At 40.8% G+C, this 13945-nt stretch overlaps 1 protein-coding gene across 1 annotated transcript; it reads right to left on the bottom strand.

The window, feature by feature from the left end:
• Positions 1 to 12295: 12295 nt before the first annotated feature.
• LOC141828893 (protease Do-like 7) lies at positions 12296 to 12819 on the bottom strand. Its single transcript, XM_074716282.1, has 2 exons — positions 12485 to 12819; positions 12296 to 12393 (listed from the first exon to the last, which is right to left on the bottom strand). Exons 1-2 carry the CDS (start codon positions 12771 to 12773, stop codon positions 12311 to 12313), a joined length of 372 nt encoding a protein of 123 aa, XP_074572383.1. The 5' UTR covers positions 12774 to 12819; the 3' UTR covers positions 12296 to 12310.
• Between the last annotated feature and the right edge of the window lie 1126 nt (positions 12820 to 13945).

Genomic DNA, 13945 nt, shown 5'->3' with positions numbered 1-13945 from the left:
GCAATTTCATTAACTTATTCATCGTTTATTTGATCATCTGGTCAAGTTTCTGTCTTTGCTATTTGTTATTCGATAATCTATATATTATCTTATATATAGTGATCCTTTAAGTTTCTAGTATGCTAATCTGGTTGCAATTTCATTAACTTATTGTTCATAAATCTAATCAGCTGACCAAATTTCTGTCTTTGCTATTAGTTATCTTTATCAAGTAAGTGCTTTTCAATTGTTGTATATGTGGAGATGTGGTTCTTTGTTGCCATTTGGGTTGGTTGCTTGTCTTCGGTATTAGTGATAAATAAAAATGCATATTTATTTTTCAGGATACTACTTTGCTTCAAATGACTAGCTACCAATGTGCATGCTTGTTGATGCCACCTATTTCGATGTCTATATCTTGACCTTACTGATGGATATCTTTTCATTTAGTTGTAGGCTATTACAGTTGCTTGTAGGGTATGGGCATAGATTTCAACTTTGGCCGCAATACCATCACATTCCTCTGTTTTTGATTGCTTCATATGCTTGTGCTTATCAAGCAACCAGACTTTTATACCCAATCAATCTTTCATTCCTCTCAAGTTGGCAGTTAACTAGCTTTGATGGATTTTTCCTATATCTTGCATCATTACTTTGCAGTTCTAAAATTTGTCCTGTTTGTGAATACAAGATCACTTTGTGATGAATATTTGCTCAAAAATTATTTATTAAATAGTTGTTTCAAAGTCATACACTCTTGCACTTTTGGTAAAATTGGAAATTTAACCCAAATAGAGGATTGGATATAGCCTTCAATTGGTACACAATTGTCCTTGTGTTAGGAGGAAGGAGAAGGCATTCATAAAAATATCATATTTGGTGGAATTTATGATTATTATTTTTTGCTTGGTTCTCATGACTATTTATTTTCAATTGTCTTTTACATAGGGGTTTCAAGGACCTAAGGGGGAGGTAAACTATTTTGAAATGCAAGTCATTCCACAGCACCCTTTTTTGATAGTTGGTCAATATGAAACATTGATAGGGTGTTGGAAATGACTAACTAAAGAGAAAAGGGGAAAAAATGATGGATGCATTTTTTTGGAGTTCTTGAGATTTCTTTTTTCACCTAAATTTCTTCCTCAAGTAGTTGGACTATTTCTCAAAGTACTTGCTGAATGTCTATAATTGAGTCTTTTGACTATTGTGTAGCCTTGTAAAATACCAAAACATTAGGATATTAAAAAGGTTAATTAGCATTAAGGTATAATTGGGTTAATGGGTTATTGATTAAGAGTTTTAGGTTATTGGATTTCGGATCCGACCCGTTAATGTCGGTTAAAAGGGATCGGGCATTGTAGATCCCGATCACGAGCTTCTTCATTTCTCCCAATCGCACGCGACTCAGCCTTTGCTCCTTTGCCTCCGACGTTCGCATCTGAAGGTCGGCCGCCTGTGCCAAGGAGGAAGGGACGGCGAACTAGGGCAAGGGGTTGGATCTCGCCGGAAAAGGTTGGATCGTGAGGTGGGGGTAGCGCTAGTGACGACGACAAGTCGGAAGAGGAGAAGCATCGGTAAGTGGAGATTTAGTTAGGTTTTCAGTTGGTGCTTGATTTCGAGCTTAGATCCATGGGTTTTTTCTGGTTTTCAGAGTTGATGGTGTGATCCGATTGTGGATCTTGGGTTTCGGCCGCAAGCAAGAGGAAACATTGGAGAAGAAGAGGAAGAAAGGTAAGCTAGGTTTATTGATTTGATTTGTGATAGAATGGGTAGAATTGTTTGGAATTTCTTTAAGGTGCTGGTGAATTTTTCCTCTTCTTGGTTCATTAATGCAATCTGATCCGGTGGATCCTAATATGCTTTTTGGTTTCAGCAGAGAAGAAGAGGCAATCCGTAAGTTCCGCCGATCCATTCACCTACACCATGCTCTGTTGTTGCTGAGTTGAATGAGAACTTGAAAACAGAACTTAGGGCAGGACCGAAGCCTGGATCTAGATTAAAGATTGATTCAAGGTGAGGTGGTTTCTTTTGAATCCAATACATATTGATGATGAAATTGTAAGCTGTGTTGGGAGAAACTTGTTCTGATCAGATCGTTTTGGTTGGATCTGTAGAGAAGGAGAAGAGGAATCTAAGCTTGGAACAGGGCATACATAGATTAAAGTTATGGGTATATATGATTCAAGGTGAGGTGGTTTCTTTTGGGGCTGGAATCCAATACATGTTGATGATGAAATTGTAAGCTGTGTTGGCTCTCATTCTCGAAGCCAGGTGCCTTGAATGGTTTACTGATTAGATCCCCTGTCGTACGATTATGGTTGGATCATCATAACAAATCTTTGGTAGATAGAAGGAGAAGAGGAATCTAAGCTTTTAGAGCTAGGGCTTGCAACAGCTCTCTCATCCACTGGCATACATTTGGTTTGCAGGCTAAGTTTTCTTGTGGATTTTGAGCTAACTATTGATTAGATCGGATGTTAGTGTGTGGATGATCTTGGTGATATTTCGGGTGAGTTTTGATCTTGTTACTGTTGGATTGGAGTTAATGTTGTGGATTTATGATTACGGTTAAATGGGGTTGTTATAGAGTGTAGTTTGATTAAGGTTGTTTGACATCGGGTTTGATCATTAACAATTAAGGTAGAAGTTGATAATCCATTAAGTGGATTTATCAACTAAAATAGAAGGAATGTTGATAAGGGGATTAGTTGGATTAAATTTTAGAATTTAATTACTGTAGTTGATACGATATCATTTTGGTAAATGACGTATGGTTGTATAATTTCAGGACTTTGATCTGATTAGTCCTGTTATCTCGGAGCTTATTTCTGGGGGTTCTAGTTGTTGACGATCATCTAATCAGGTGGGTACCCTGTACTTGGTCAATACAGGTTAAATTTTTGTGCATGTCTCGTTGCTATGTTACCTATGCTGTTGATATCCATGTTTTCTTTGATAGTATCTAGTTGATACTCTTGATGATCACTGCTTGATACTTGTTGTTTGACCTTATGATGATCTATTTGATATCATGCTGATACCCTTGTTTGCTGTAGAATCTATTCAGTTAGCACTCATCTGATTCGTTGTTAGTTACCTGTTGTATGATCTTCATTTGATCTATCCCTGGTTAGAATAATCTTAACTATGGTATCATTGACCTATGTTGATCCTATGCTGATTCCTGTTGAGCATGCTAATTAACTTTAGCTATTACATGTTGGGATGATCATCATACATCCATAATAGTTGTAGGTGTTGTTGTTGTTGGCTCTTACCTGACACCGTGTTGTGGTGGCACATGGGTAAGAGGTTGCACTACAGTTGGGTGCGACCAGGACTGGCTACATTGCCCTCCTGCTACACTGCCACTCCCCACTTATTTTTAGTGGTCAGTTGTTGGAGTTTGCGCAGTATGTCCTGTTGTGCGCCCCATTTCATTGCCGAGAGGAGTGATTGGGGACGACGAGTGCAGACAGTGACTAGTATTTTGATTGCGATGGTTGATGCATATTACATGCATTTGTTGGTAGGTTATTACATAGCTTACTTTATTCATATGCTTGTGGATTGTTGCACTTATTTGCTATGATTGTTGCACTTGTATGACATTACATACATGCTTACATGTACCTGATATCTATACCTGTTGCACAGTTTGATCTTTTCGTATCGTCTCAGTTGATATACCATGTTTGATTACTTGATACATGATATCTCGTTGATACCTGCTACCATGTATATCTTGTTTCTTCTATACATGTTTATCCTGGTTACTATGTTCTTGTTATTCTTTTTGATATCTCTACATGCACTATTTCCTGTACCCACTGAGCATCTAATGCTCACTACCCAGACCCTGGGGTTACTTTGTTTTCTCCCCAGGTAACAGATAGGTTACTTGGAGCTTGGAGATTCGACTACTGCTCCTATCTCACCTTCAGGAGATTTTCTTTAGTATGGTTGGTTTATTCGTCGTTTATTATGCATTCGATATTTGTATGGATTTTATTCATGGACTGGAGTGTATTGTGGGTTGGATTTGTTTTGGTGGATGTTATGTTTTGTTTGGTTGCATTTCCGCTTAGTATGTGTTTTCTTTTGTGAACTTTGCATATTTGTTGAACTGTACGTGTGATAGTTGTTGTGTGGCCGTGTAGGCCTTATCTTGCATGTGTGGTGTATCTGTGATGTCTATTGGACGAGTTATCCTTATTCCAGCCGCCTGTGGCTGTGTATTGTTGTTTGTATTAAGGGAAGGTCATTGTTACAGGGGAGATGTTGTCGAAATTTTTCGGACGGCCTCCCGGGACGTGACAATTTAGTGGTATCAGAGCGAGTTAGATCATTTCGGAGTTGTCATTTCGGATTTGTCGTTGCATTGTTGAGTCTATCTGATACCAATTTAGTGGTATCAGAGCCTAGGTTCATTTAGGTTAGGTTTCTGTCGGATTTTCGTTGCATTTACGGTTGCATTTGTGTCCATTTCCGATTTTCGTTGGATTTATCGTTGCGTTTGTGTCCGTTTTCGTTGTCGGACGGAATTGTCGTCGGATTTATCGCGTATTCGTATTCTTCGGGACTTATCATTGCATTTGTAGGTTTATTAGGTTAAGCATTTAAGTTAGGATTTGCTATCATATTTGGTTTTAGGATTTTAGTTTTGGATTTCTTTCCGAATTTGTCGTTGTATCGGTTTTAACGAGTTGCGTACTCGATCCGAGTTGTGAGATGGACAGACAGCGGCACGAACTCTCCAAGCAAGTTGTAAGTAAAGTTTCTAGCACAGTTATCTCTTGTTCTAGAAATTTATAGTAGTTGTATGTATACCAGGTGATATTATGGACCCTGGAAATCGTGGACGTGGTCGGCCACGTAGACGACCTGCTAGGTTTGTAGACCGGAGGTTTTCGAGGAGGATATGGTTCGTCAGGAGCCTATCCGTATTCCTTCAGTTGGGTAGAGTCCTCGAGCTCCGGAGATACCTTTACCAGATACGGTACCGGTGGCAGCTAGTAGGACTGGAGATCTAGGAGCCGGATTCTAGCACTGGCTAAGTCAGTAAAGGATCGGATGACTCTGTTCCATGGGGGATCTGACCCATGGCTCGCACGTTCGTGGTTGGAGAACGTGACTGAGGTTTTCACGTATATCACCTGCACCGAGGCAGAGCAGGTTGAGTTAGCTGTATTCCACCTACGTGATCAGGCTGCCACGTGGTGGAAGACTCAGAGGACAGTACTCGGAGATCAGAGCTTATTATGGTCAGTTTTCAGAGAGGCTTTCGAGAGGGAGTACTTTTCAGAGACATTCTGTATGGCTCAGCGTCAGGAGTTTCTGAAGCTTAAGCAGGGGGATCGTTCAGTTACGGAGTATCATACAGAGTTTTCGAAGCTGTCGGAGTTTTGCCCTCAGATGGTAGCACAGGATCGTGATCGGATGCACCAGTTTATTCAGAGATTGGCAGCCTATATCCGTCTGAAGATGTCCAGTTGCACAGTCACCACGTATAGAGAGGCACTGGACCGAGCCCTGGTTATTGAGTCGACACAGCGACAGGTAACTCAGGAGAGAGAGGGCAGAGAAGTCGAAGGGCAGAGTTTCTGGTCAGAAGAGGCCAGCTCAGAGTTCTGGTACACGAAATTTTTCCAGCCGACAGAAAGGCAAACGACCTGCGGGACCTTCGAGTGGTAGTCAGAGGAAAGAAATTTCAGAGAGGAAATGTTATCGCTGTGGATCGGATAGTCATCGAGTTTCTGATTGCCCGTCCGATCAGGCTGTTTGGTATTATTGCAAACAACCTGGTCACATGATTGGTGACTGCCCTCGGAGAGCTCAGCTGGAGCGCACGGGTACTTCTGCTTCTGGAGGACGATCCACTCAGCCGGGACATCGGAGGATACCATCGAGATTCAGAGCACCTCAGCCGCAGAGATCTCTACCTGCTACAGGACGGATGTATCAGATCCAGGGGAGGGAGTATATATTATTACCGGCAGATTCCCAGTCAGAGATCTGTTATGAGGCGACTCCAGTACAGCAACGACCACCAGCAGCACAGACGTATGGTGTACCTCCTCAGTATGTTCAGCAGCTGACATCTGGGCCTCAGAGTCAGATTCCTACAGAGTGGAGGCCACCTATCTCTCAGCCAGCTGCACAGCCGTCCAGCACGGAGTTTGGTCGTGCTTATGCCATTACCCGAGAGGAGGCTCAGCGGGTCGATGGATCGGTCATACGCGGTATGGTTACAGTTTATGATATATTTGCTGATACTCTGATAGATACTGGTAGTTCGCATTCTTTTATATCTCGATTGTTTTTGTGGAAAATTGGGCGAATACCATAAAAAACAATCGAGATATAAAAGAATGCGAACTACCAGTATCTATCAGAGTATCAGCAAATATATCATAAACTGTAACCATACCGCGTATGACCGATCCATCGGCCCGCTGAGCCTCCTCTCGGGTAATGGCATAAGCACGACCAACCTCCGTGCTGGACGGCTGTGCAGCTGGCTGAGAGATAGGTGGCCTCCACTCTGTAGAAATCTGACTCTGAGATCCAGATGTCAGCTGCTGAACATACTGAGGAGGTACACCATACGTCTGTGCTGCTGGTGGTCGTTGCTGTACTGGAGTCGCCTCATAACAGATCTCTGACTGGGAATCTGCCGGTAATAATATATACTCCCTCCCCTGGATCTGATACATCCGTCCTGTAGTAGGTAGAGATCTCTGCGGCTGAGGTGCTCTGAATCTCGGTGGTATCCTCCGATGTCTCCGGCTGAGTGGATCGTCCTCCAGAAGCAGAAGTACCCGTGCGCTCCAGCTGAGCTCTCCGAGGGCAGTCACCAATCATGTGACCAGGTTGTTTGCAATAATACCAAATAGCCTGATCGGACGGGCAATCAGAAACTCGATGACTATCTGATCCACAACGATAACATTTCCTCTCTGAAATTTCTTTCCTCTGACTACCACTCGAAGGTCCCGCAGGTCGTTTGTCTTTCTGTCGGCCAGAAAAATTTCGTGTACCAGAACTCTGAGCTGGCCTCTTCTGACCAGAACTCTGCCCTTCGACTTCTCTGCCTCTCTCTCCTGAGTTACCTGTCGCTGTGTCGACTCAATGACCAGGGCTCGGTCCAGTGCCTCTCTATACGTGGTGACTGTGCAACTAGACATCTTCAGACGGATATAGGCTGCCAATCTCTGAATAAACTGGTGCATCCGATCACAATCCTGTGCTACCATCTGAGGGCAATACTCTGACAGCTTCGAAAACTCTGTATGATACTCCGTAACTGAACGATCCCCCTGCTTAAGCTTCAGAAACTCCTGACGCTGAGCCATACAGAAGGTCTCTGAAAAGTACTCCCTCTCTCTCTGAAAACTGACCATAATAAGCTCTGATCTCCGAGTACTGTCCTCTGAGTCTTCCACCACGTGGCAGCCTGATCACGTAGGTGGAATACAGCTAACTCAACCTGCTCTGCCTCGGTGCAGGTGATATACGTGAAAACCTCAGTCACGTTCTCCAACCACGAACGTGCGAGCCATGGGTCAGATCCCCCATGGAACAGAGTCATCCGATCCTTTACTGACTTAGCCAGTGCTAGAATCCGGCTCCTATCTCCAGTCCTACTAGCTGCCACCGGTACCGTATCTGGTAAAGGTATCTCCGGAGCTCGAGGATTCTACCCAACTGAAGGAATACGGATAGGCTCCTGACGAACCATATCCTCCTCGAAAACCTCCGGTCTACAAACCTAGTAGGTCGTCTACGTGGCCGACCACGTCCACGATTTTCAGGGTCCATAATATCACCTGGTATACATACAACTACTATAAATTTCTAGAACAAGAGATAACTGTGCTAGAAACTTTACTTACAACTTGCTTGGAGAGTTCGTGCCGCTGTCTGTCCATCTCACAACTCGGATCGAGTACGCAACTCGTTAAAACCGATACAACAACAAATTCGGAAAGAAATCCAAAACTAAAATCCTAAAACCAAATATGATAGCAAATCCTAACTTAAATGCTTAACCTAATAAACCTACAAATGCAATGATAAGTCCCGAAGAATACGAATACGCGATAAATCCGACGACAATTCCGTCCGACAACGAAAACGGGCACAAACGCAACGATAAATCCAACGAAAATCGGAAACGGACGCAAATGCAATGCAACGAAAATCCGACAGAAACCTAACCTAAATGAACCTAGGCTCTGATACCACTAAATTGGTATCAGATAGACTCAACAATGCAACGACAAATCCGAAATGACAACTCCGAAATGATCTAACTCGCTCTGATACCACTAAATTGTCACGTCCCGGGAGGCCGTCCGAAAAATTTCAACAACATCTCCCCTGTAACAATGACCTTCCCTTAATACAAACAACAATACACAGCCACAGGCGGCTGGAATAAGGATAACTCGTCCAATAGACATCACAGATACACCACACATGCAAGATAAGGCCTACACGGCCACACAACAACTATCACACGTACAGTTCAACAAATATGCGACAAAAAAAAACACATACTAAGCGGAAATGCAACCAAACAAAACATACATCCACCAAAACAAATCCGGAATCCACGAATATACTCTAAGTTCATGAATAAAATCCATACAACTATATCGAATGCAAATAAACTCCGAATAAACCAACCATACTAAAGAAAATCTCCTGAAGTGAGATGGATGCAGTCGGTCGGATCTCCAAGCTCCAAGTAACCTATCTGCTACCTGGGGAGAAAACAAAGTAACCCCAGGGTCTGGGTAGTGAGCATTAGATGCTCAGTGGGTACAGGAAATAGTGCATGTAGAGATATCAAAAAGAATAACAAGGACATAGTAACCAGGATAACCATGTATAGAAGAATAACATATACATGGTAGCAGGTATCAACGAGATATCATGTATCAAGTAATCAAACATGGTATATCGACTGAGACGATACGAAAAGATCAAACTGTGCAACAGGTATAGATATCAGGTACATGTAAGCATGTATGTAATGTCATACAAGTGCAACAATCATAGCAAATAAGTACAACAATCCACAAGCATATGAATAAAGTAAGCTATGTAATAACCTACCAACAAATGCATGTAATATGCATCAACCATCGCAATCAAAATACTAGTCACTGTCTGCACTCGTCGTCCCCAATCACTCCTCTCGGTAATGAAATGGGGCGCACAACAGGACATACTGCGCAAACTCCAACAACTGACCACTAAAAATAAATGGGGAGTGGCAGTGTAGCAGGAGGGCAATGTAGCCAGTCCTGGTCACACCCAACTGTAGTGCAACCTCTTACCCATGTGTCATCACAACACGGTGTCAGGTAAGAGCCATCAACAACAACACCTACAACTATTATGGATGCATGATGATCATCCCAACATGTAATAGCTAAAGTTAATTAGCATGTTCAGCAAGGATCAACATAGGTCAATGGTACCCTAGTTAAGATTATTCTAACCAGGGATAGATCAAATGGAGATCATACAACAGGTAACTAACAACGAATCAGGTGAGTGCTAACTGAATAGATTTACAGCAAACAAGGGTATCAGCATGATATCAAATAGATCATCATAAGGTCAAACAACAAGTATCAAGCAGTGATCATCAAGAGTATCAACTAGATACTATCAAAGAAAACAGGGATATCAACAGCATAGGTAACATAGCAACGAGACATGCACAGAAATTTAACCTGTATTGACCAAGTACAGGGTACCCACCTGATCAGATGATCGTCAACAACTAGAACCCCCAGAAATAAGCTCCGAGATAACAGGACTGATCAGATCAAAGTCCTGAAATTATACAACCATACGTCATTTACCAAAATGATATCGTATCAACTACAGTAATTAAATTCTAAAATTTAATCCAACTAATCCCCTTATCAACATTCCTTCTATTTTAGTTGATAAATCCACTTAATGGATTATCAACTTCTACCTTAATCGTTAATGATCAAACCCGATGTCAAACAACCTTAATCAAACTACACTCTATAACAACCCCATTTAATCGTAATCATAAATCCATAACATTAACTCCAATCCAACAGTAACAAGATCAAAACTCACCCGAAATATCACCAAGATCATCCACACACTAACATCCGATCTAATCAATAGTTAGCTCAAAATCAACAAGAAAACTTACCCAAATGTATGCCCTGTTGCAAGCCCTAGCTCAAAGCTTAGATTCCTCTTCTCCTTCTCTACAGATCCAACCAAAACGATCTGATCAGAACAAGTTTCTTCCCAACACAGCTTACAATTTCATCATCAATATGTATTGGATTCAAAAGAAACCACCTCACCTTGAATCAATCTTTAATCTAGATCCAGGCTTCGGTCCTGCCCTAAGCTCTGTTTTCAAGTTCCGATTCAACTCAGCAACAACAGAGCATGGTGTAGGTGAATGGATCGGCGGAACTTACGGATTGCCTCTTCTTCTCTGCCGAAACCAAAAAGCAGATTAGGATCCACCGGATCAGATTGCATTAATGAACCAAGAAGAGGAAAAATTCACCAGCACCTTAAAGAAATTCCAAACAATTCTACCCATTCTATCACAAATCGAATCAATAAACCTAGCTTACCTTTCTTCCTCTTCTTCTCCGATGTTTCCTCTTGCTTGCGGCCGAAACCCAAGATCCACAATCGGATCACACCATCAACTCTGAAAACCAGAAAAAACCCATGGATCTAAGCTCGAAATCAAGCACCAACTGAAAACCTAACTAAATCTCCACTTACCGATGCTTCTCCTCTTCCGACTTGCCGTCGTCGCTAGCGCTGCCCCCACCTCACGATCCAACCTTTTCCGGCGAGATCCAACCCCTTATGCCCTAGTTCGCCGTCCCTTCCTCCTTGGCACCGGCGGCCGACCTTCAGATGCGAACGTCGGAGGCGAAGGAGCAGAGGCTGAGTCGCGCGCGATTGGGAGAAACGAAGAAGCTCGCGATTGGGATCTACAGTGCCCGATCCCTTTTAACCGGCATTAACGGGTCGGATCCGAAATCCAATAACCTAAAACTCTTAATCAATAACCCATTAACCCAATTATACCTTAATGCTAATTAACCTTTTTAATATCCTAATGTTTCGGTATTTTACAAGGCTACACAATAGTCAAAAGACTCAATTATAGACATTAGCAAGTACTTTGAGAAATAGTCCAACTACTTGAGGAAGAAATTTAGGTGAATTTTTTCCCCTTTTCTCTTTAGTTAGTCATTTCCAACACCCTATCAATGTTTCATACTGACCAACTAACAAAAAAGGGTGCTGTGGAATGACTTGCATTTCAAAATAGTTTACCTCCCCCTTAGGTCCTTGAAACCCCTATGTAAAAGACAATTGAAAATAAATAGTCATGAGAACCAAGCAAAAAATAATAATCATAAATTCCACCAAATATGATATTTTTATGAATGCCTTCTCCTTCCTCCTAACACAAGGACAATTGTGTACCAATTGAAGGCTATACCCAATCCTCTATTTGGGTGAAATTTCCAATTTTACCAAAAGTGCAAGAGTGTATGACTTTGAAACAACTATTTAATAAATAATTTTTGAGCAAATATTCATCACAAAGTGATCTTGTATTCACAAACAGGACAAATTTTAGAACTGCAAAGTAATGATGCAAGATATAGGAAAAATCCATCAAAAACAGAGTCTACAAGCATATGAAAGATTGATTGGGTATAAAAGTCTGGTTGCTTGATAAGCACAAGCATATGAAGCAATCAAAAACAGAGGAATGTGATGGTATTGCGGCCAAAGTTGAAATCTATGCCCATATCCTACAAGCAACTGTAATAGCCTACAACTAAATGAAAAGATATCCATCAGTAAGGTCAAGATATAGACATCGAAATAGGTGGCATCAACAAGCATGCACATTGGTAGCTAGTCATTTGAAGCAAAGTAGTATCCTGAAAAATAAATATGCATTTTTATTTATCACTAATACCGAAGACAAGCAACCAACCCAAATGGCAACAAAGAACCACATCTCCACATATACAACGATTGAAAAGCACTTACTTGATAAAGATAACTAATAGCAAAGACAGAAATTTGGTCAGCTGATTAGATTTATGAACAATAAGTTAATGAAATTGCAACCAGATTAGCATACTAGAAACTTAAAGGATCACTATATGTAAGATAATATATAGATTATCGAATAACAAATAGCAAAGACAGAAACTTGACCAGATGATCAAATAAACGATGAATAAGTTAATGAAATTGCTGAAAATTTGATAAATTACAGGCTTACAGGATCCCTATACACAGGATAAACTGGAACCTCCTCCCGATTAACGAACATCGCCTCCGCGACCACAGGACCTGCAGCAGCAAGAAGATGCAGAAACAGTTGCGAGTGCGTTTCTAAAGCCGATCGGCAAAGGAGGTCGAAGTCGAGGTCGAAAAAGAGTACCGGGCGCGACAACATGACGGTTGGTCAGTATGATGCCCCGAACCTTGTCGACTACGAAACCGGTGGCGTAGCTGGCCCCGGCAGTCTCCGTGTCGAAGGCCCGCGTGGCGGTGGTCCGCAGCACCACCACAGCGGGCACCACCTTGGCGAGGACGCGCCTCCAGTCCTCCGCGGTGGCGGCGCCCTCCCGTGCCGGCTGCCCATCGACCTCCATCGCGAGATCCCCCTTCATGCACGAACTATCTATCTCATCTGGCCCTAACCTCTGCAGCGCGTCTCCTTCCTCCATCGATCCAGACCCAAGCGATCGGATCCCGCCCTTGGATTCAACTTCCAGTGGAGGGTTAGGGTTTTCGAGGATCGGAAACTGGAGAATTGAGGAAGGAGTAGCGGAAAGGGAAGTGGTTAAATTCTTTTTTATTTAAAATGTCAATTTAATTTGATAAAAAAATATTTGATTTTGATTATAGTCGTTTTAATAATATTGAAATAAGAGTATTTTATTTTTAGAATGAGAAATATATTGAATTGAAATGTTATTTTGATATTTAAAAAATAATAATCATTTTTTATAAAAATGATATTTAATTTTTATCCATTATATAATTTCTAAAATTGAAAGAGACGAAGGTTGTAGAGCTGTTTTATCCATTATTTAATTTTTAGATTTGCACTGAAATGAGTTGTTTCAGGAAGAATGACAAGAGCATTAATAATTGTCGCTGTTTTATTGTTACACTATTTCAAAGTATTATATAATATTATTCAACAGTTTATCGGACCCCGTGGCTTGTGAACTATTAGAATCATGGTTTAAAAAATCATTTAAATTTATTTAATTAAATTAACGAGTCAAATTAAAGTTTAATTTTAAACTGAGAAAACATAATTGAGCAAAACCCGAACTTAACGAACATTTAATTCGTGAAATTATAAACATATTCATTAAGCTTACGGACATGTTCATTAAAAAAATTTATTATCTTATTATTATTATATATATATATATATATAATTAAATATCATATGAATTATAAATATTATAGATTGAACTTAGTTCATTTATCTTTTAAATAAGTTATTTTTAAATCAAACTCGAATTGTTCAACTATTTAATTTCATTACGAATTGAATTGAAACTAAAGAATTAAAACTAAAAATGAACTTGAGTCAAACTCAAACCTCTTATTGTTCAGTTCAATTTGGTTCAGTTTAATTACACCTCTACTTACATAGCTTTCTTATAGAGAAACACAATCAGACTCAACCAATTCAGACCCACTGAGTATTGTCTCAAAAGCTTCTAATTTGATTTAGTTAAACAGATGGGATTAAGTGAAAGCAGCTTTGGACATTCATACACTTATCTTTTCATTTGACCATTTTTCACTATTGTTATTTGTTTCTTAGACTGGTTTGCTTAGCAATTACCACTTTTCCTTAGCAATGGTGAGCACAACC

The sequence above is a fragment of the Curcuma longa genome, chromosome 5, assembly GCF_044706935.1.
Source record: "Curcuma longa cultivar G26 ecotype Majalengka, Jawa Barat chromosome 5, ITB_CL_G26_1.1, whole genome shotgun sequence".
Taxonomy (NCBI): Eukaryota; Viridiplantae; Streptophyta; class Magnoliopsida; order Zingiberales; family Zingiberaceae; genus Curcuma; species Curcuma longa.
This window is presented reverse-complemented; position numbering and strand designations above follow the sequence as displayed.